The 22,749-nt window shown below is 31.7% G+C and overlaps 1 protein-coding gene across 2 annotated transcripts in view; it reads left to right on the forward strand.

The window, feature by feature from the left end:
- LOC107151185 (cadherin-10) overlaps positions 1 to 19,680 on the forward strand; it is a 163,250-nt gene extending 143,570 nt beyond the window's left edge. The window contains exons 9-12 of one of the 2 annotated variants that reach the window (XM_015496428.2): positions 6,395 to 6,516; positions 11,481 to 11,589; positions 14,594 to 14,845; positions 18,635 to 19,680. In XM_015496428.2, coding sequence (XP_015351914.1) covers positions 6,395 to 6,516; positions 11,481 to 11,589; positions 14,594 to 14,845; positions 18,635 to 19,119 — 968 coding nt within the window. In that variant the 3' untranslated portion in view covers positions 19,120 to 19,680. Of the gene's footprint in view, positions 1 to 6,394; positions 6,517 to 11,480; positions 11,590 to 14,593; positions 14,846 to 18,628 lie in introns of both variants that reach the window. The other variant, XM_015496427.2, reaches the window with a different exon arrangement.
- The last annotated feature ends 3,069 nt before the right edge of the window (positions 19,681 to 22,749 follow it).

The following is a 22,749-nucleotide window of genomic DNA, read 5'->3' on the forward strand; positions in this document are numbered from 1 at the left end:
TTTAGTCCCATGCAGATTGTCTGTACCTCACCTTGATGTTGGGCTTCCAGACCCTGCTGGTGTCCCTCAATGAATGATACTGCATCTTGGATATGTGCAAGTTAGAGTGGTTGAATCTGGGCCTCTGGGCTTAACCTCCCTAGTAGTCTACTTGTTAGAAGGGGAGGTCCTGCGCCAGAGGCTAGGCTCTGGCAGGTGTCTTGCCCGCCTGGAAGGTGGAGGGGGGGAGTACCAGGCCGGCTGTGAGCCTGGGTATCTCAGTCTGGTGTGAGTGGATCAGGGCCACCAGGCTTGGCCTCCTATGGTGGTCAGCTGGTTGGAAGGGGAGGTCCTGCGTACACTAGTCTGCTGGTGGGAAGGGTCAGTCCTGGGTCAGAGGCTAGGCTCTGGTGAGTGTCTGCCCTGCCAAGGGAGGCGTGGACTGGCTCCCCTGTGAGCCTGGGTCCCGCACAGGCAGGTCTACGAATTATAGTTTTAATTGAAATCTTAAATTAATTCCTCAGAAACCTATTTTTTTCAGTATTTCTTTTTGACATATGCTGAGGGATGACTATAGGTATTGTAAAAGAAGCAAAATTGCATTTATGCTATCTTAGAATTTTTTACCACATCTGAAAATTAAATTGATATTATGGCAGATTAAGAGGAGAAAGGCACAGACATTTATTTAAGATTTATGTAATAAGGAGCATTCTTAAGGAAATGAGGAACCAAAAAAAGTTGCAAAGCCTGAATACTTTTGAACTAGGATGAACAAAAAGAGGCAATAGTGAAAAAATAACTAAATATTTACAGAATGTTTATTTTTCTTTGTTTTTGTACAGAATTTTCTCTGTTTCAATTGCCTGTCCTCCTCAATATTAAGAATGTCACTGTCTTCATGATATGTAAGAATACTTTTCATATAAGAGTTTTTTCTTCTGCTTTCAGGAAAAAAAAAAGGAAAGGTTCAAAGTATCCTTCTTGTACATTCTATTTATACTATTGTATTTTATGTTATCTTATATTACAGTCCTGGGGATTGAATCCAGGGCCTTTCACATGCTAGGCAAGTGCTCTACCCCTGAACTATATCCTCAACCTTGTTTTTCTCTTTTTCTTTCTTTCTTACTTTTTTTCTCTTTTTTTCTTAATGTCTTTAGGTCAACGTAATCCTTATAGCAAAATGATATATTTTGGGTTAGCATATTCTGCTACTCTAAAATATCTGTAAATCTAACATTTATTATTAACTAATAACATTCAGGTAGAATGGGTACTGCAAATTTTCTCTTTTGAGGAAACAACTGAGATGTTAAATTTTTTCATCAACACTATTATTGTGAATCTATGATAAACCAGGTATGGGTTATGATTCTAAGAATTTAAAATTACATTTCATCTTACTAATATATTAAATTAGCCTCATTTAAATGAGAAGAAACTAAAACTCTGGAGATTTTTGAAACTTTCTGAAATAATGCTAGAGGTAGTAAATTGGGACTTAAAACAGGTTATTCCAGTTCTAGCTCTAATAATTCTACACATAATTTACAAAATTTCTTCAAACTCTAAACAGAGATCAAGGATTCAAAACCCCTCTTTCTTTAGTTGCAAAAGGTGTTGCCTGAACACAGGATGGCCAGCATCATTTATGGAACTCATTTTCAAGTTGAAATGACAGATGGCCTATTCAAAAAGTATTAAGAAATTCGATAGTAGCTTCTTCAGTCTACTGTGGGGTTCTTTAAGATGGGAGGTCCTGGTCAACAGGTGAAATCACATGTTCAGGTCTCACAAACCTGCTCCATTTCTGATTACATACTGAGACAAACAGGAAGCTGAGCAATTCAAACTGCTTTAAAAATAAATATTCATCAGGAGTTAAGTCATGGTCAGACAGCAAGCTGGCAATTTCCACATCTGAAATACTAAGCTGAATCCTCAAATAGGTATCAAGGTCAAGTTATTTGAAGTAACCATTCCAGACTTTGGAAGGCAAAACATCAGGTCTGAATCACGAAGTGCCTCTGAAGAATTTAACTAGGCGAGGCAGATCATCAGCAATCATTCAAAGCTTCAAGCTAAAGTAATAGATTTAGTTTATCTTTCTAATTTGGCTCTGAAATACAGACCAACCCTAAAAAACCCAGTTTCATCACAATAAGATATAAACAGTGGTACCTGTTAATACTAACAATTGTTGGAGTTTTCCTTTATGAAAGCTGTCATTTCTCTGTCTTCATCCTAAGAGTTGATTGTGTCCAACATGATCTCGTCATTCCAAAAGTAAAGTTGTTTGTGCTCTGCTCATTTTAAGATACTTTCTCAGGCCCAATGAGCTTGGAATCACACTTTCCATTTCAGATACTGTGAGAAATTTAACTTCTAAAGCTAGTTGAAGTAATTATGATTCAGTAAAAAGCTAAGCCAATTACCTCTTCTTAAGAACTGAACCTATTTTTTGCCACTAAATGAATTCAATCTGTGGCACAACTGTTGGAAATACCTACCTGCCAAACCAACACCAGTCAGGGTCCCATTATGCTATTCTGGGAATTAAATTAAGCAATGAGAGTGAAAGGGAAACTGCATATAGGGAATTGTTTTTACGAGACTTTAAATACTGGTTTTATGCTAAGTGTGTCACACACCTCGCCTGGAGCAGGACAGAATGACATACAAATGTACTTCTTACCAATGTGTTTCCAGGCCCTGCCTCAAACAGTTTAATTCTACATTCCAATGCAATGTATCACATCATGTGGCAAGTGCTAACTACTGCAAGTAATTATTTAGTGCATTATTCCATGGCATAATTCCCCTTTTCGTCCTTAAAAAATATTTTAAAATGCCATGCAGGGAATGAAAATAATCTAAAATTAAGGACACAATCAGGGTCTTAATAATAAACTTGAAGTTTCAGAACACATTTATTGTAGTAGCCAAAGAGTTCCTTCAAGAAAATTTAGCTATAATCATTTCAATACACTCTGAGGACAATGGAGCTTGGTATAGGAAGGAAGGACTCCATTATGTATTAGTAAAAAAAAGTTGTGTCCTAAGCATGTGCAACAGTTCCATTTTTGAAAATCTGGGGTATCTAGACAATAATTGAAGACTTTTCTCTATTTAGAGATTTGCAAAAGCTTTTTGAATTCTAGGCATAGTCTCACCTCAGCACACACATTTTAAGATCCTTTGTTGCTGGTACATTGTATTACTCTCCTGCTTGCCTAAAGGACTCTGAGGGAGACTCAAGTGGTAAATATATGCCAGCAGCTCTTCTGTATGATTCTGCATTCTCAGAATGCTTTGTTTGTTTATTTATACATAAGCCATGACATTTGCCAGCAAATATATATATTGCTTTTTTAATAGGTGATGCCAGACCCAATGCTTTACAAATACATTCATCCCTGTGGCTTTAGCTTTTGATTTGAAGATCCTTGGGCTATTTGGAAAGAGGCTAAAGAATCTACATATTGTGTTAGGGCAAAGTCTAACAAAGCCATTTTTGAGGCTTGAAACTTTCCTTTTTCTTCTTGTTTTCTGTGACATAGCTAGTGATTGAATTGCTACCAACAAGAGTTACTTTTATGTCACACTTTATATTGAAATACACATTTTGTTTATGTCCACTTACTATAGCAGTAGATTAAAGAGCATGTTCTAGAGAAATGGAAGAAGTGTGCATTTCCACTCTTCTTCATAGCAACAGGTATGAAGGGGTCCATTTTTGGTGAGTACTCTACCTCTGGGTCTTATGAATAGTATGAGACAGATAAAGGTGCAGATACAATGGAAAATATTTTTCTGTTTATTTTCCTTTTCCCTCTTCTTCTTCCCAATGGGGACCTCTTCAGACCCATGTGATTGTGAGAAAGCTTGTTAACAGGTTTTTAATGTGTGAATGCATTACATGGAGAAAGATTGCACAAACTCTTATAAAATAGCCATGAATACATGATATTGGTAATAAAGATGATGTTCATAACATTTAACATGTTTGAAGTACTAGTCATCAAACTGATGCTCTGACAAGAACTTTTCCTGCTTTATCACACCTAATTTTCCAAATAACTATGTGAGATCAGAAGCCCTGTGTTTTTACACATACTGAGTAATAAGGCATTGGGCAAAGTCACAATGCGTGAACATGAGTGGACTTGGATATAAAAGAAGCTCAGTTTACCTCCAGGGTATGAACTCTCAGCCACCTGATGCAGGAAAAGGTGGAGGGCATGCAGCCATATATTACAAACAGGAAATTAGAACCTGTCAACACAACATATGTGGATTAAGAAGTCAGAGCTAAGATTTAAGAGGAGTGTCAAGGAGATGCATTTTAAATTCCCTCTTGGAAAGAGGAACAGAAGTTGAATATACTTCAGATAGATTTAGAATCCTATTTGCCTTCCTTTTTACTACTTCAGACTTGTAAATATGCCTGCTAAGAAATCAGTTCTTACACATTATTTTTAAAAAGCTGAAATTATTATATTAATAACAATACAATTACACGTAGCTGGAAGAAGAATTCTTTTCAACAGTAATATATACTCTGTTTGCATATGACAGTATTTTTTGTATCTGAAAATTATTTAGTTAAAATTAGGAAGTCAGACAAATTTTCTAAAGGCAAATGATAATATCCATAGCTCTTTTTGGTTTATATCACTTAATAAGTTTGTTAAATATACTCTTTCGGCTTTTATAAAGCTAATTTCCCTTTTCTTCTTTTAAATTTAGTTTTAACTGATACATTAAAAACAAAAAATGTACATATTAGTGGGATTCCACTTAATATTTTATATTAAAATATATACATATTCATATACACACATATGGCATGGTGTTTAATCAGGTTAAACATATGCTTCTCCTCAAATATTTATAATTTCTTTATGATGGAAACTTCCAAAATCCTTTCTTCTGGGTTTCTAAAATATATAGCACATTGTTGTTATCTGTATTGCCCCTCCTGAGCATAAGCACACCAGAATTTCTTACTACTTTGTAACTATAACTTTGTATCCATTGATCAACCTTTTCTTATTTTTTCTCACTTCTCTACTTTTTACAGCCTCTGGTAATCAGCATTATACTCTCAACTTTTATGCATTCAACTTTTTGAGATTTAACATATGAGTGAAATCATGAAGTACTTGTCTTTTTGTGTCTGGCTTATTTCACTGAATACATCAATCTCCAGTTACTTCCAGATTGTTGCCAAAGACAGCAATTGATTCTTTTTCAGAATCAAATAATATTCCATTGTGTATATGTACCACATTTTCTTTATCCATTAATCAGTTGACAGACACTTAGGTTGTATCCATTTCTTTACTGTTTTCAGTGGTGCTGGAAGGGACATGGAATTGCAGATGTTTCTTCAACATTTCTATCTATTTTCTAATGTTGTTCCTCTACTTTGTCAAAGTTTTCAAAGAAGTTGGATTTTATCTAAAGATTGTGATATTTGTATTTAAGTCTGAATAACTATAACATAATTTTAAAATGTTAAAACACTCAGATATCAATAAAACTGCTTAGAAAAATCTACAATGAAGATGATGCAATTGTGACTAGTATAGGTTTGTTACTCAAGCTAAGGTAAATAAGGAACATTTTTTTATTTCCTTTACAAATCAAAATATTTTATCTGCATCACTTTACTTGGAAATTTTGATGCTCTTTATTTTAGCATTTGTAGTAAAGACATCATTATTAGCTTGCCATTTGTTTGTAGAGCTAATTTAGAACCAATAAATTGTTATGCAAAATCAAGTCATGGCTGTTGAAATGGTATCATTCATGACTATATAAATAAAATGTCTGAAACTTTATATCCCAGGGTAAATATTCTATCACATTGTAGAATTAGTAGCCATATATTATAATTTCCAAGAAGCAATTTGAATGTTGCTATTAGAATACATTTTAATTATCATAGTCAAAAAATAGGTTTTTAGTAGAACAAGGATTTATTGATCTTGGATAAGTAACTAATTTATTTAAAAATAGTTCTTCATCTAAAAATAGTTCTTCATCTCAAAAAAAAAATGTTAAAGATTAAATAAGTTATATGTAAAAATTATGTAATAAACATTTATTCACAGCTTGTATATTTGGACAGTAAAGACACAGATATGAGCTCAATTATACTAGGTTTTACTGTTAATTTTTTTACAAAGTAAAAATAATCCCCTTGTGCTCAATATTAACTGAATTCATGACTACTTAATTAGGCTCTGCAGTAAATTTCTTCATTGCATTTGCTCATTATGTTAGGAGAATGAACGAAATGTTTATTGGTATGTGAGCACTTAAATATCCATAAGATGCGTATATAAATTAAATCTGGTGCACAAACATGCATTCCTAAACAAAAATTCTCCTTTATTTTTTCTAGACAATCCCAAAGAGACAACTCGTGTAGCTGTTTTTGTGAGAATTTTGGATGTTAATGACAATGCCCCACAATTTGCTGTGTTCTATGACACTTTTGTATGTGAAAATGCCAGACCAGGACAGGTGAGCAACTGGAAGATTGAAAACACAGGGCAGTTCTGTATTAAATGTTTTATTTTCACAAACTTGACAGGAATGAATGAAAAAGGGTTAGGAACCCTCACATATACTCCCTGCAATATTTTCAAACGGTGACATGTTTTTAAAATTGAGAGTATCTAAAATAGCAGTGTACCAGGTTTCTTAATTCCTTCCTAAAGTTCTGGTGAAAAGAAAATACATTATCATTTGCACACAAATGTATAGAAACAACTTCAGAGAGAAAGAGAGAAAGAGAGAGAGAGAGAGAATTTTTTAATATTTGTTTATTTTTTATTTTTCGGTGGACACAACATCTTTATTTTTTATTTTTTTGTGTTGCTGAGGATCGAACTCAGCACCTCGCGCCTGCCAGGCAAGCGCGCTACCGCTTGAGTCACATCCCCAGCCCCACAACTTCAACTTTTAAAGCTTTCGAAAACATGAGCAAACTAGAATCCTCTGCTGTACCATTAGGTAAATATTGAAATTGCTAGAGAAATGGGAATGAAAGTTTGTGAAAACCCAGCAACAAATGCATGAAATCTTTGAAGCATTCCATCAATATTCAGATAAATGTGCAAATACATTTTGAAGTAGGGCAGCAGAATTTGCTTATACATTGGTTTTCATCATTACACCAACATGTAAAGTGCTTAATGACTCAGTTTTAGTCTTTTAAAGCATTCTCCCTACATCAGCTTTGTTTATAATTATTTAAATCTTTTCCTCAGTGGACTCATTTTGTTGTTTAAAAAGCTCCAGAATATATGGCTGAAAAGACTGTTCTTAATTGCTTTGAGTGCTATCTTCACAGAAGGAAGCTGCATGTTATAAATAATAATTGGGAATCCAATGTATTTTATTAGAGAAAGAGAAGCCATCATGAAGCTGTATTGTGTTTTGACATCATTTGATGCTTTTATAAACATCAATGTCCTTGTTATATTTTTATGCAAATTATATTGTGGAATAACTCGAATACTTCCTTTTGAATATACTAACAGGAATTCAATAGCCTGTCTATTGTGAGAAATGGTAAAATGGCTGCAATTGGATTCCTTTTTTTTTAACTTGAAAATATTATAGAAGTGTTTAATTGGGAATATTTAAATGACTTAGCTACTTCCAACTTCTTAATGAAACAGTGTCCACCCTAAAATACCATTCAAAATAGTCCTCTGCTTGGAAGACTCAGCATGAGATAAGTTAAAATATTTTCTCTAAGAGATAAATTACCCATTTTGCTACTACTGCATTCATTGCTCCCTCTATGATTATTCTATTTGATTTTCAAGAGATATCTTTTCAGAGCATTTCAATTAGTATAAATGCAGACTTACAAATGTATTCAAAATATACAAAATAAAGAATTGTGTTTATTTTCCAGTGCCTTTTCTCTTTTTAACTATAGTTGGCTCAGTAATGCTCCAGACTTTCTGTACGTGTAAAACCTAGTTGGCATAATGAAGAAAAATAATCCAAAGAAAGATGATTTTAATAAAAAGCAGTTAGCCTACCTTAACTATGCTGATAGAAAGGACATGATTAATAATTCTTGTCTAATTGACTGCATGTACAAGTCTTCCACACTAGTTATTGTTAATATGACCAGTTCGTAAAATACCACCGTGTTCTCATTGGCTGAAAACTAGTTCTGCTTATACAAAAATGTTATAATAAATGATAGAATTCTAGGTTCTGACATCCAAGCTTGCAAACTTAAAGTGATTATTTGATAAACTTCTTCTCTGTGCCTTTTATGATAATCACTCATTAGCTTGGCCTCCCCTCCTCCTAAGAAAGGAGGATTAGGATGTCTGGGAATGCTGCAGTTATTTATAGAGAATTGCAGTCCACCCAGTACTCCTGCAAATTAAGTGCTCTTTAAGTAGCACTTAGAAAAACAAAATGGGGAATAATTCCATTCATTTGGTGTGCAGACAAATTGATAAGACAGAAATAAAACTAATTGCCACTCCCTCCTCCTCCTTATTTCCTGGCCTTAGCTCTTCCTTGGTCTAAGCATACAAGACTTTCTTAGATAGGATGCAGTTTGCAACTGATGAAGTATTAGAAGTCGGTCGTCTCCTGCCTAACAGGGTTACTTAAATTCTCACCTTTCTACCTCAGAGAGACAGGACCTTGAAGGAAGGAACAATAGGTCTTTTACTTCCCTTCGGTTTCCCTCACTTACCTTCACTCCTGCAGTCGGTAAAATGTATTTAATAATTTTCCAAGTCTAGATGAAGAAAATACCATGTTAATCACAAAGAACCTTTCCCAAGGAATCTCTCCAGGGAGAGTTGCTGTTTATATTTACTGTTTACTAAGCACCTTATTAAAGCTAATACCACTGACAGCAAATATCAAACCAGATAGCAACCAAGACTTTATCAAACCAAAAATCGTTTCACGTATTTTTCATAGGACAATATTTAGTTACTTCCTAACAGCTAAAAGATTGAAGTTTTCCAGAATAAAAGAAAGGTTTTTTTCATCAACAAAAACTCCTAGCTAAAACATTAAAGCATAATAACTACTTGTTTAATTTCAAATACATTAAAATCCACTCATTATTCCACATTTGGTTGTAGTATGATCACTGAAATATTCTTAATGCTTATATCAAATGTAAAAATACAATGATAATATAAACAATTATATTATTGTCAAGAAGAAAAGCTAAGAAAGAGTTACCTATATCTCTTTTCCATAGCTCAAAATGAATATTGGATATCACCAGCTTGTGTTCATTTGTTTCCTAAGTGTGATAAATTGTTTCATTGCAACTGGATTAAAATGATTTGTCTCCAGTAGAAATAAAATATTGAGTGTTCATATAGAGAGCCAGCAGAAAAGTTTTATCTACTTCTTGTTGTGAACTTCTGATATTGATTGCTAGTCTTTATGGCACACTTAACCCAAACAATAGTTTTGTGATTTTGAATGTATGATTGGAATAGAAAGTGGGGTTAAATTGAAAGGTAAATTTTGAAAATAAAGGGGTTAAACACTAAAGCAAAGTATGTCTAAAAAAAAAATCTTATGAAGCAGTACCTCTATTTGCAACAGAGAAGTCTTAGAGTCATAAAATTTATTATAAAATGATAGGGATTCTGCAAAATGTGATTCTGTTTTTTGTAACTTTAATATGAATTGGAATTACTCCTTTCATCACAAAGTATATCAATTAACCACTGACTTTTAAATCAATGAATTGACTTTTTCATTAAAATATCATTGAGCATTTTATATAAAACTTTATGGTTTACATATATTTAAAGATGTGGATATATGTCCTCAGAAATGTATTATTGTATTATTTTGAGGATAAAAATGAACTGCAATTGTTATTTGTAATAACAGTTACAATCATATGTTTATTTTGAGAAATTGTAGTTTTTATTCTAAATAAATTAGCTCTTTCTTGTGTTTATAGGTGTATTCATATAGAAATCTTTGTGACTAGGAATTTGAACTACTCTGTTGTCTTTCAAGATATGTTATTTCATTTATTTCTCTTCAATATACCCTTATGAATCAAAATTTTAAAAATAAATCTTTTAAGTATATTTGATAGATACAAATCAGTTAAGAAATTCTTTGGTAAATGAGTTAATAATTCTTGAGTAGTTTTAATACCTTTTTTATGTTTTTATCTTTAATTAACTCCTATACCATTTTTATATTTTATAAGTCTGGCTTCTATTTAAACTTATTATAAATAAGATTTAGTCAAATATATTTTTAAATTGTTTTAAACTAATTTAGTTTTAAATAATTTTTGATGCTTATTTCTAGGTAATAAACATATTTTTGCATGTCTTAATTAAATTCTTGTGTCATTTTTGATAAATGAGTAAAATAATTTTAAAAGTTAATACTTGAAATTTTTCACATTTCTGTTGATGTAGCAAACTTTGAAAGAAAATAAGAATGGTTATAATGATCTCTTAATTTATTTCTTGTTTTGTTTAATGTTTTAAACTTGAAATCCCTAATTAAATCAAGAAAACCTTAGCAACAAATATTTCCACCAACTATTCACACAAAGTTAAATTGAATTGATGCATTAAAAAGCATATTCCTTTTAATTAAGCATATTTGATGATTTTTACAGGCATAAATAGACATCAATATGCATAAGAAGCAACTTTTGAAACCCTGATAATAATTGAAATATTTTTTAAAACAAAAAAAATTATTTCATATGTAACTTAAAGAATAAAGAAATCATATACCGATCCAAATACATAACTGTTACATATATTATATATTTATATAGTATCAATCATATACTATATCAAAAACAATGATATGATTATGTATAAACTGTTAAATTTTCCACTGTTATCAGACAGTTTTTTATTAACTCTTATATTAAAACCAATTACCATTTCCCCATATAATACATATCTTGAATTTAAAAATATATAATTGTATTTAAAGTGCAAATGAAGCAAACTATTGCTATCACAGTAGAAAATAATATATAAACTTTTCTTTGTAAAATTTATATTCAACATTATGTATGAAGTATCTATTTTCTTTTATTATGTTGCACCTAACTTTGGGGAGGAGCAAAGCAATATTTTTATTTCCACAATTTTTCCTACATCAGATCAACTCTTCCCAATCAATGTTTAGATTTATGTGAAATACATACTAGTTCTACATTTAAATATACAAGCCCTCAAAAAAATATAATATCTTACAATTTACCATTTTGAAGGAAAAGACAATATTTATGAGAGAGAAATAAGTGGGACTGAGTGGTAGAAGAGAAATATCATTAAAAAGAAAATGATCATTAAGTTTTATTCACCATGAGCAAAATAAATTCTTTTAAATTTTTCTACAAAGCAAATTTTTTAAAATTATGTATTACAAAAGCAGATTATACATGTGTATTTTTGATGACTATATAATATTTTTCTCTCCTACAGCTAATACAGACTATAAGTGCAGTAGACAAAGATGACCCTTTAGGTGGTCAGAAATTTTTCTTCAGTTTAGCTGCTGTCAATCCAAACTTCACAGTACAGGATAATGAAGGTAAGTTTTAGAAATTGTTCATTATGATATAACATGACATTAACTGGAAATTTCTTCTAAAGTAACTATTATAATATACATGATCTATCAATTTATTGATCTGCATTATGAAATTTTGTTTTTATCTGATAGTTAATTATATTTCATGATAATGTCTTGTTTGAAAATGTTAGCTCTCTTTCATTTAATAAACTACATGAGGGAAGTGTCTGTGTAGATATGAACAATGAGATTGATGTTGAAATGATTAGAAAGGCTAGAAATAATCACTTTGCCTAAGAAAAGATATAGAAAATATGAATGGAGAAATAAGTAACTCAGTTAAAGTGTTATGCAAACTCTGATGAGATTGAATAGCAGCAGGTTTATTGAAGCCAAGTAGGCATAAAGGAAGAGTAAGAATGTGATGTAGCCTCACTAGCCCCTTAGAAAATATGATGCAAAGGCATTGCAAGGTATGCTGTTGTCCTTATAGTATACAAATTTTATTTTTCAGAAATTAATTTTTCTCATAGTCTCATAAAAATAAAACACATTTTACAGAATAGTTATGATTGTTTAAAAGTTGAACAGCTCTGTTCCCTGATAAATATGTCATTGGAGTCATTCTAGTTAAAAAAAATTATGTTGTCAGATCTCTACTGGACTTATTGTATTTTATGTTAAGCTAACTATGCAAGCTTCTGTTTGCTAAAAGACATGAGTTTTAGAATGGCTGCAGATTTGTGTATTTTTAAATAAGCCTCATAACCACATTGGCATGTATGTAGTGCTTTCTTCACAATGCATGATGTGTGTTGGCAGAATCAGAATCTAGGTAGTTTTCAAAGTACCAGCAAATAATTTAAGATAATAGGTCATTTTACATTGTGCCAACCTTTATTCAAGCTATTTCATCTGGTAGAATCTTAGCAAAAACCAACTGAAAGGGGGGGTATCTATTGTCAACATCTGTTTTTTTATTAAATAGGAATTTATTAAAATGTTCATGTTTTCTGTCACTCCAAACACCTAAAGTTATCAAGTTGAAAAAAATTAACACAAAGGTGGCAGTCAAAATGCAGAATGAATATTTAATTTCTAAATATGAATTGCAGACATTCATATGAAATATGAATTAGAGATTAAGTCTGAATTAGAGATAAACAACATCCTACTTTTTAATTTGCTGAACCTGGCAACAGATACATTGAGTTTTGTTGTTGTTGTTGTTATACATGACAGTAATCAAACATTGAATTTAGACTGGAGCTGTCCCTAGTACTGAATTTATAGTATTGAATTGACAGTACCTGCTTCTTGTTGTATTTTAATTTTCTCCCTGCTCCAGTGAAACTGAGCACTGGTTATTAAAAAGTGATATAGACATGAAATAGTATTGTCTTAGCATGGCATTTCAAAGTTATTGGGGAAACCACTCAAGACCAGCCTTAATTAATTTTTGACAAATATTACCAAGAGTTCTTCAATCTATATACGGTACTCAAAGCAGGAAATAAGCCCACAGAATATAAACCAGAATATTTAACCTAATCATATAAAATTAATTATGCTGTGATACTGGGTGAAGTTTTTTTAAAAAATTGAAATAGCATATATACCACCTTAGTGTTAATTTTCTAGCCTTGTATTTATTAATATTTGCCTTAAACTCCCTTATTTCTATGTTATTCCTGTTTAAAATTAATTTTATTTATTCTATCATAGGTCAAAAATTATATCATGAATTTCTAAATATTCCATGAAATAATTTGAAATGAGTCAAACTTTATTTGGTCCCTCAACCTGTCAAAACTATTACAAAACTAAGGCTCAACCATTTGTTAAAAAAAATTAAAAATTAGACAAGCAAGATTCTAAAAGTACCATATGTATGCTCATATTATCTTAAGGTATTTCAGGGGAAAAAATAGTTATTGAAAGATAAATTTTAAAATTTGTTTATGTGCATGTTATTTTGTTAATCTGCTTTCCCAGCTTATGTAGTTAACTGGTATCATTAAGTTCCAACTCATAATTAAGGAATAGATTATTTTGTATTCAACCACTGTACTTGCAACAGATTACCACTATTTTTTTTCTCTCCTGTTTGTTTGATTTAGCAGCTCACTGACTCCCTCCCTATATTGGCATTTTAAACAACTCTGCAGGGCTGACTAAACAAAACTAACTTCTCTGGGAAAACAACCAGGATAGAAACTATCATACCAATTATTTTTTAAATATTACTTGTTTGGGGATAGAAGTCTTTTTTTCTTTTTAATCCCACAAATTCCATGTGAGAATACTAGGTGAATTACCAGGTAAAGAAAAAGTCAGTAGTATAATATGCTAGGTAGTGGGATATTTGTCTTTATTAAATCTTTACTTCAGTCTGGAACTTTATTAGGCACTTCTAAGAGTTAGCCCAGGCTTTCTGTTATTACTTTCAGTTATATACATGCTTTAAGTTATGTGTTTGTTTGAATGAGTGGAAATCAATGCTCAGAAATGTTAAATAATTTGCATGCTGCTGGGTATGTATTGAGATTCTTCATGGATTTTGACTATTTTATTGCTTTAAACAATGTAATAATGCTTACAATGTATCCAATCCTATTTTCTTCATGAATATTGGATTGAGATATGCTGTATGTGTGTAAATGAAAAAATGAAAGAAAATAATATTTTCTTTTGGTCTACAAAGCAGATTTTCAGAAAACAGTAAAAAAACCCTTCTCATCTATGTAAACTTGATATTTACTTATACAAACTCACCATTTTGAAAATACTATGGGATAATTTTTGAAAAGCTAGTTAGTAATCAATCCATAATGTTAGATTCTTTGAACTACCTTATTTGTCTTGTTTAATGGCATTGCACATATGTAATAGAAAACTTTATAATGGTTTTATATTTTTTTATGAAGAGAGTTTTATTTATATATACAATCCTGGCAATCACAATGAGTTATCAGTTTACTATATGAAACAAACATTTGTAATGTTTTAAAATTTATTTTAGATAACACTGCCAGAATTTTAACTCGAAAAAATGGCTTCAATAGACATGAAATAAGTACCTATCTCTTGCCTGTGGTGATCTCAGACAATGATTACCCAATTCAGAGCAGCACAGGCACACTGACCATCAGAGTATGTGCCTGTGACAGCCAAGGCAACATGCAGTCCTGCAATGCAGAAGCCCTGCTCCTCCCTGCTGGTCTCAGCACTGGGGCCTTGATCGCCATTCTCCTCTGCATCATTATTCTGCTGGGTAAGAAACTTTAAAGAAAATTGAATCATCTTCTAGGATGCTTACTGTAGTATGATTTTAAACAAGGAATATTGCTATTAGAATAGTCCCTTGCCCAAACTAACACCAAAGTTTTAGGATATCCAGCCAGAATATAGAAGCAGTGAGACTTTTCATCATTCATATGTGAATCAAAATGTAAAAAAAGCAGCTTTAATACTGTCATTACAATATATGAAATAAGTAATGAAAAAGCAAGAAGGGTTGAGGGCAGAATAGCTTTGTTAGATTTTAGAAAGTTGAGAGACAGGTGATTGCAATTCTTGAAAAAAAATCAATGATTGGTACCTCCAATTAGTTTATAGCTGGTCCATCACTGCTCTCCTGAGCCCTGTAGTAACTCTATGGTGTTGTTTCATTTTGGATCATCTGCCAAACTCTAATTCAGGAGGAGGGTAGAAGCTGGAAGAGTATGATAAGATTTTAACCTCAACTCTGAAAGTTAGATATCAGCAAATCTCAGTAAGAGTAAAACAACAATGATAAGGTTTAAGATACATTCTGTTAGAAACACAATTCACAAATTTGATCTAGTATAGGACTTCTCACCAGCATAACTATACTTATTATCAATTTTTCATACTTACATTAAAGTTAATTTAATAATTAAGCCTTCATTTCAAATTCTAAAATAATCTTTACAATAATTTATTTTAACAATTTTTACTGTTATAAAAAAGACAGCACCTTTTTATGTGAAGTTAGGACCAATAACAAAGACATTGCAACCACAAAGAATATTAAAAATATGTGTTAATTCCATAATATAGCTAATCCTTCATAGAAGATTCGATTTTTTCCATTTTTTTTCATAGTATATACAAGAGCTCTGTGATTAAATATCTCAAAGGTAAATTATACATATCACTAAATTAATGGAATGATCAATTCTACATAACTTTCTTTGTTTCTTTTCCTTTTTTTTTTTTTTTAGTTTTGTTTTTTACTGGCAATTGATGCCAGGAGTGTTCTAACAATGAGATCCATCCCCCTCACCCCCGCATCCCCCGCTTCTCCCCACCCCCCAGACAGGTTCTCACTAAGTGTCTTATGGGGATTATAGGTGTGTACCACCACATTAGACTTTACATTAGATTTACATGTAGTTTAGGAAATGAAAATGTGCACATTTAAAAATATGTATTATTGACTGGAATGGTGGTGCATTCATATAATCCCAACAATTGAAAATGTTGAGCATAGAATCACAGTTCCAGGACAGTCTAAGCAATTTAAGGAGGCACTTGGCAACTTAGTGAGAGCCTGTCTCAAAATAGAAAAGGAAAAGGATTGGGGATGTAACTCAGTGATAAAAAGCATCCTTAGGTCCAATTCCCAATGCCAAAAAATAAATAAATAAATAAATAAATAAATAAATAAAAGTGTTTTTTTTTTTAAATATTTAGTTATGAGGTATTTTCATATATAACAAAAATAATAAATGATTTCACTTAACAGAATATGGGAGAATTGATAAAAGTTTATTTTTATAATTTGACTTTTCTTTATTTCTAAACATATTAAGAGAAGTCAAGAAGCAAACTTTATATTAATTAAATCAAAAAGTTCAAATATGAATAATCTATTTGAGGACTTTATAATTTATATGTAAATTATATTCAGTCATTCTGCTGAAATATGTATTAAATATAAAATCTCCAGTAAGAATAACATCAAGAGTAGCAAGCTTTTATTAAGTTGATTTTTGTCAAACAGTGTAAACAACAATATAATGAAAAACACTTTTATCTTTCATTTGATGAAACAATGTATGCAGTATGTATGGTTATCTTCACTTTATACACAATAAAGATGAATGTTCGAAATATTTAAAGCATTCTCCAAGGCCATCAATTTGTGAGAGGTTGAACCAAAGCACCCTGCTTCTTGGTGATTGTGTGTACAATTTTCCAGTGATATTTGGAGTTTTTGTCCATGTTTTTTTCTCATAATGGCTGGGTTGAGGCCTCACTGTCTTATGTGTTCACTGAAAAAATGAACTCTCCCTTTATTTGATTTACTTGTCTCTAAAATAATGATTCTTGATTTTATAACCTAGAGTAAATTGCTTTTTAACTGCTTTTGAGTTAAGAATAAGATTAAATTTACTCTCCAGATGCATTAGCTTCAAATTATTGTTTTGGATATCCCTCTGACCCTTATTGAAAACACTATATCTGACATTCCAAGAAGCAAGGGAATGAACTTGGAGTTGGAATCAATATTACTAAATTTTTATTATTAGAAGCTTTTTAACTCAGTAAAATCATTTTGTTCATAATAATCAATCTGAGTTTCAAAACTTTACTTCATACATTTTATGGGTGCATGAATACATGAGTTTAAGCAAAATAAAATTAATTTTTCCCAAAGACCTGAATAATAAACAGCTTTCTGTCTTCATCAAGGGCTGTTTTTTTTTTTTTTTTATCATTTTAAGGCCAAGATTACTTAGCAGTGGGTTAAAACTCCTTTTGGTAGAATTAGAAAAGTTTCTTTTTTGCCCTGTCACAGATTTGAAGACCAATAGTCTGAGAATTCCATGTTAATAAATAAGGAAACAAACAGAACTTAGAATATCTTGATACAAAAATATCATAATTCCCCCATTCTTTAGACATTTCTTCTAAAAGAGGCTAAGGACAGATATATAAGAGAGCAAGATTTCTCCCCTTCTTTTACCTATGTAATTGAATTTCCATCTGTTTCTCTAAATCAGTTTAATGGACCAGAATCTAAATGTTTGGGAACAGCAAATAATAGTGGGAAATTTAAATGCAATCAGAAGAATTTGATGTTAACTTCCTCTTAGAGTTCATGTTATTAACATTATTTTGGTTATTAACAGTATTATTTTTATACTTATTGTTACTGTCTCATCAAAGTGGAGAACTGTCCTTTGTGAGCAATATACATTTCAACTTATGTATACACACTTTTTAAAAATGTATCTTGGGCTGGGGATATAGCTCAGTTGGTAGAGTTCCTGCCTTGCCAACACAAGGCCCTGAGGTCCATACCCAACACCAAAATAAAATAAAAAAAAAAAAAATGTATCAGGCCAAGGTCCCTGCATTGATTTGGAGTTAATCCAGTGTAGTGACTTGAATATATTTGTTGTACTGTCATCTAACAATTTGGGGGAGTTCTCTTACAAGATATATATTTCTAAGGAAAGCATCATAAACCTCTAAACCCATGTTATGTCTAAACATCTGGGTCTTATTTCCTATAATGTAGGCCTTCTTTTAATAAAGTAAGAAACAAAGCTATATAAATCAATCAACACAGTTATTTAACAGAATCAATATTCTATACCTTATTAAGAATGGTAAGGATGTGAAAATGCAGGCATATTTTAGCCACTTGGATCTTACATGAAGCTTAGTTCAACTTTTCTAATGTTCGTATAACATCTATCTTACTTTTTATTATACAAGGCTCATATATTCCGAACAACCAGAAACTAACACTTCTTAGAAAAACAGATAAAATATGCACTGTACTTAAGGAAGATTCTACAGTGCCTTAACAATAAGTCAGAAACACCGCTTTTGAACATCACCTACCTTGACTAAACCCTCTTCTGCTTCCCCCAACCCCCCCCAAAAAAATGGATCGTGAAAGGAAAAATGGGGAAGTAAAAAATACCCCAATAACTCATGCTCCTTTTTCGCGCTCCCACTTGCTTGATAGCATTCTGAATGGTCTTCTTATGTCTCTCCTTTTTTTTTTTTTTTCAAGTTATAGTAGTACTGTTTGCAGCTCTAAAGAGACAGCGGAAGAAGGAACCTCTGATCTTGTCCAAGGAGGACATCAGGGACAACATCGTGAGTTACAATGACGAAGGTGGTGGCGAGGAGGACACCCAGGCCTTTGACATTGGCACGCTGAGGAATCCTGCAGCGATCGAGGAAAAGAAGCTGCGGCGAGACATCATGCCAGAAGCGCTCTTTATCCCACGCAGGACTCCCACGGCGCCTGACAACACGGATGTGCGGGATTTCATCGCCGAGAGGCTCAAGGAGCATGACCTGGACCCCACCGCGCCACCCTACGACTCCCTGGCCACCTACGCCTATGAGGGCAACGACTCGGTGGCTGAGTCGCTGAGCTCCCTGGAGTCAGGCACCACCGAAGGAGACCAGAATTATGATTACCTCCGGGAGTGGGGCCCCAGGTTTAACAAGCTCGCGGAGATGTACGGCGGTGGGGACAGTGACAAAGACTCCTAACCTGGATTTCTGTTCTGCTCAATAAGAGGAAGCGACGTGAAGGACACTGTCTCCACTTCACCATATTTGATAATCAGGAGACGTTTCCTGCCACTCAGCACAATTCTTTCCCATTTATTTCTTAATTTGTTTATTAATTGCATTAATTCTTTCCTGTAGGATGTCTCATAGAATATATGCGACATTTTATTTAATCACTTCCAAGAGCCAAAGCTATGGAAATTCAGTGTTGTCCATCTTAGTAAATAAAAAAAAAATTCAGAAACATGAACAGGATAGTTCTCCCTTAAGCAACCTCAGAAATGAGCCGCTTCTGTTAGGTACATGTTCTGCCCTTGCAAATGAAGCTTTTGAAAAGGTGCAGACAAATTTTAAGATATATCCTGTTCTGTACATTAAATTTAAAAAGAAAAAAAATGTACATGTGGTGTTAGTAGGTGTGATATGCAACCTGGTATACAAACATTTGTGCAATTTCATTTCATCAAATTCTATCTGCTAATGTTTTATATTTATATTTTTGTATTTATTTTTAAAAAAATAAACCAGTTTTTACAACTACTTTGTCTCCAGCTTTTTTTTTCCCCTAGGAAGAAAACAAGTTCTCCATGAACTAAATATCTTGGTAGAAAATTATATTAAATACAGGTAAGAAGACAAAGTCACTTTAATATTGAAAACGGTAACCAATTTAAAATAACTTAGTCAAGACTTATCTTTCCTAGTGAGTCTTGTTGTGTTATAATATGAGAAAAAAATCTTAATATTAAAATTTTAATTTATATATCATTTCAATGTACCATTCAAACAACTTTAAAATATTGTCATCCTTGTACTAAAGACACCAAACAATGCAATAATTTCATTTTATTCATATTTCCTGAAATAATTGAGAAAGGAATAAAACATTTTTCTCATTTTTGTATGACATCTGTGCTATTGAGGTTTATAGGCAATAATAGTTCAGACAGATCTCAGACTGAAATCATGTTTTAATGGAAAATATATTTACCTCCCATGGTGACTTTGAAAATGGCTAGTAATGACAGTAATAATGCTGAATGTTCCATTAAGATACATCGTTGCAATTATGTCAACTTTCCAAAAATGCATTACACATTTATGTGTAACAAAGTCTGCTTTTCTGTCAATGAATGATTCAGTAGCAAAGAAAAGGGAGGGAAGATTTTTTAGATAAATACACTGGCAGTTAGTGCCAGTCCAAAGTTTCTGAGAATCATGGAGTTTAGCTGCCACTAACTGATTCTTTGTTTCTCAAGCTCCACAACATAATTTATTTATAAGTGGAATACTTTATTGGATCTAAGCAAAGTTATGTTCCCTGTTGAGTATACTGTAAACAATACCAAAGATTTGTGTGTTAATTAGTGAAAATGCTATGGTTTTGGAGTAAGTCAAGGTATGATATTGACATGTCCTTAGTGCAGAATTAGTTATTTCACTCTTTTTGAACACTAATGTTTTCTAACTCCCAGGTTGCCCCACATCACTCTGACCACAGATACTTAGGTTTGCATAGTAATAATGAAAGATAATGAAAAGATAATGAAAGATAAACAAGCCAGGTGGTCTAATTAAAATTACAGCCACATTTAAGACCAAATACACATTACACTGTATAGTAAGATCTAATTTGGCACACTCCCTCAAGTTCAAGAGCCCATTAATGATATACTGAAGTCTGGCTACCAAAAATATAAAGTTTAAGAAACAACAACAACAACAACAAAGTTTTATATGTTGAACTGAAAGGAAGAAAAATTCTCTAAACCCCCTAGGAAAAGAGTTCATTAAAAATAAAATTGGGGCTGGGGATATGGCATGGTGGTAGAGCACATGCCTAGCATACATGAGGCCCTGGGTTCCACCCTCAGCACCAGATAAAAAATAAAAAAAATAAAATAAAATAAAAGTATTATGTCCACTAACAACTAAAAAATATATTTTAAAAAGAATACTTTGTAATAAGATACTTGCACTACTTGTAAAGCAGTAAAATGATAGAGGTGGATCCATTTTTAAAAAATTTGGTTAACAATGGAAAAGATAATAGGATATGTATCTTATGAGCATTTTATATTATGATTCAAAATATAATTTTGTTTAAACATTAGTTTTAATGTTTCCAGCATTAGTTGTTTTTATTAATATTAGATGTTGGTAATTGACATTCTTAATTAAAGGGTTTAATTATCTATGCTCAAATAATTTAAAAGCGACATTAACTTGTTGTCATTTATTTTGACATACATTTTTTTTTTAAGAATTCAAGGATTGTGACAATGATCCAAACCAATTTTCCAGAAATACTCTCCGAACTAATATTTGTTGGCATTGAAGGTGGTATGGTAAAGGTGTGAGATTTCTTGGTAACCCTGAAATTCAAAATATATGCCTATATTAACCTGTTTAATTTTTCTTAATTGTTCTTCTAGAATTATTCTTCTAGAATTATTGTTCTTCTAGAATTATTGTTCTTCTAGAATTATTTGTTATTCTAGAATTATTTGCTACCAAAGGAACACACAAGGTTTAGCTTATTCTATGTCCAAATTTTGTTTTATGTGGGGATTAGGGCAACTGTCTTCAGTATCACAGACTACTGAATTCACTGAACCAATGTGGGATAAGCATTTATTTATCCATTTATATGCTCATTTGTCAAATATTTATTGAGCATCTATTAAAATCAACAAATGTTTTAACTCCTAGATATGTAAAAACAACTCATATAAACATTCTTCTATGAATGAAAATGAAAATATGGTAAAATTGTTATTGAAAAACTCTTATTTTATGACAAAACACCTAGATTTTCCTATAATCAAAATTTCTAAACACATAATAATAAATCATTCTGTTCTTTTTCATGATTAAATATTCAGATAAGTAAAAAAATATTGGCTTATAAATCTTTTGATCATTAGTAATGATAACTGAGTTCTCATTTTTTTAACTTTCAACAAATTACCAAAGACTTATATAATTTTATATTCAGTCTTAGATTGAGTTATCTCTTTCTCTATATATATACAGATATATCTATTTGCTATATATTCTAAAATAAAATAAATTTAGATTTAGGACTGAGGATTAAGGATGTCTTCTTATCTAGTTCAGGTATCAATATATGTACTTAACTGACTATAATTTATATCAATAGTATATTCATAGATATGTACATACAAACTATGAAAACAATAAAATTAATTCCATAAAATGTTCAATGATTTCATTCACATTGTGAAGTTTACAAATACATATAGACAAACACATAAACTCAGATATTTATTAAATAATTTTCACTAGACATATTTGTAAGAAAATGAATCACTTCTCATTTATTACAGGTCTTTTGATCCAATGAATACATAAAGGGAAGGTAGGATAGAGTGATGCCTGCAATTATTCAGAACTCCTTAATTTTTTTTTTTAATTTATTTTTTTTATTGGTTGTTCAAAACATTATAAAACTATTGACATATCATATTTCATACAATAGATTCAAGTTGGTTATGAACTCCCAATTTTACCCCAAATACAGATTGCAGAATCACATCGATTACACATCCACATTTTTACATAATGCCCTATTAGTAACTGTTGTAT

Source organism: Marmota marmota, unplaced genomic scaffold (assembly GCF_001458135.2).
Source record: "Marmota marmota marmota unplaced genomic scaffold, marMar, whole genome shotgun sequence".
NCBI lineage: Eukaryota > Metazoa > Chordata > Mammalia > Rodentia > Sciuridae > Marmota > Marmota marmota.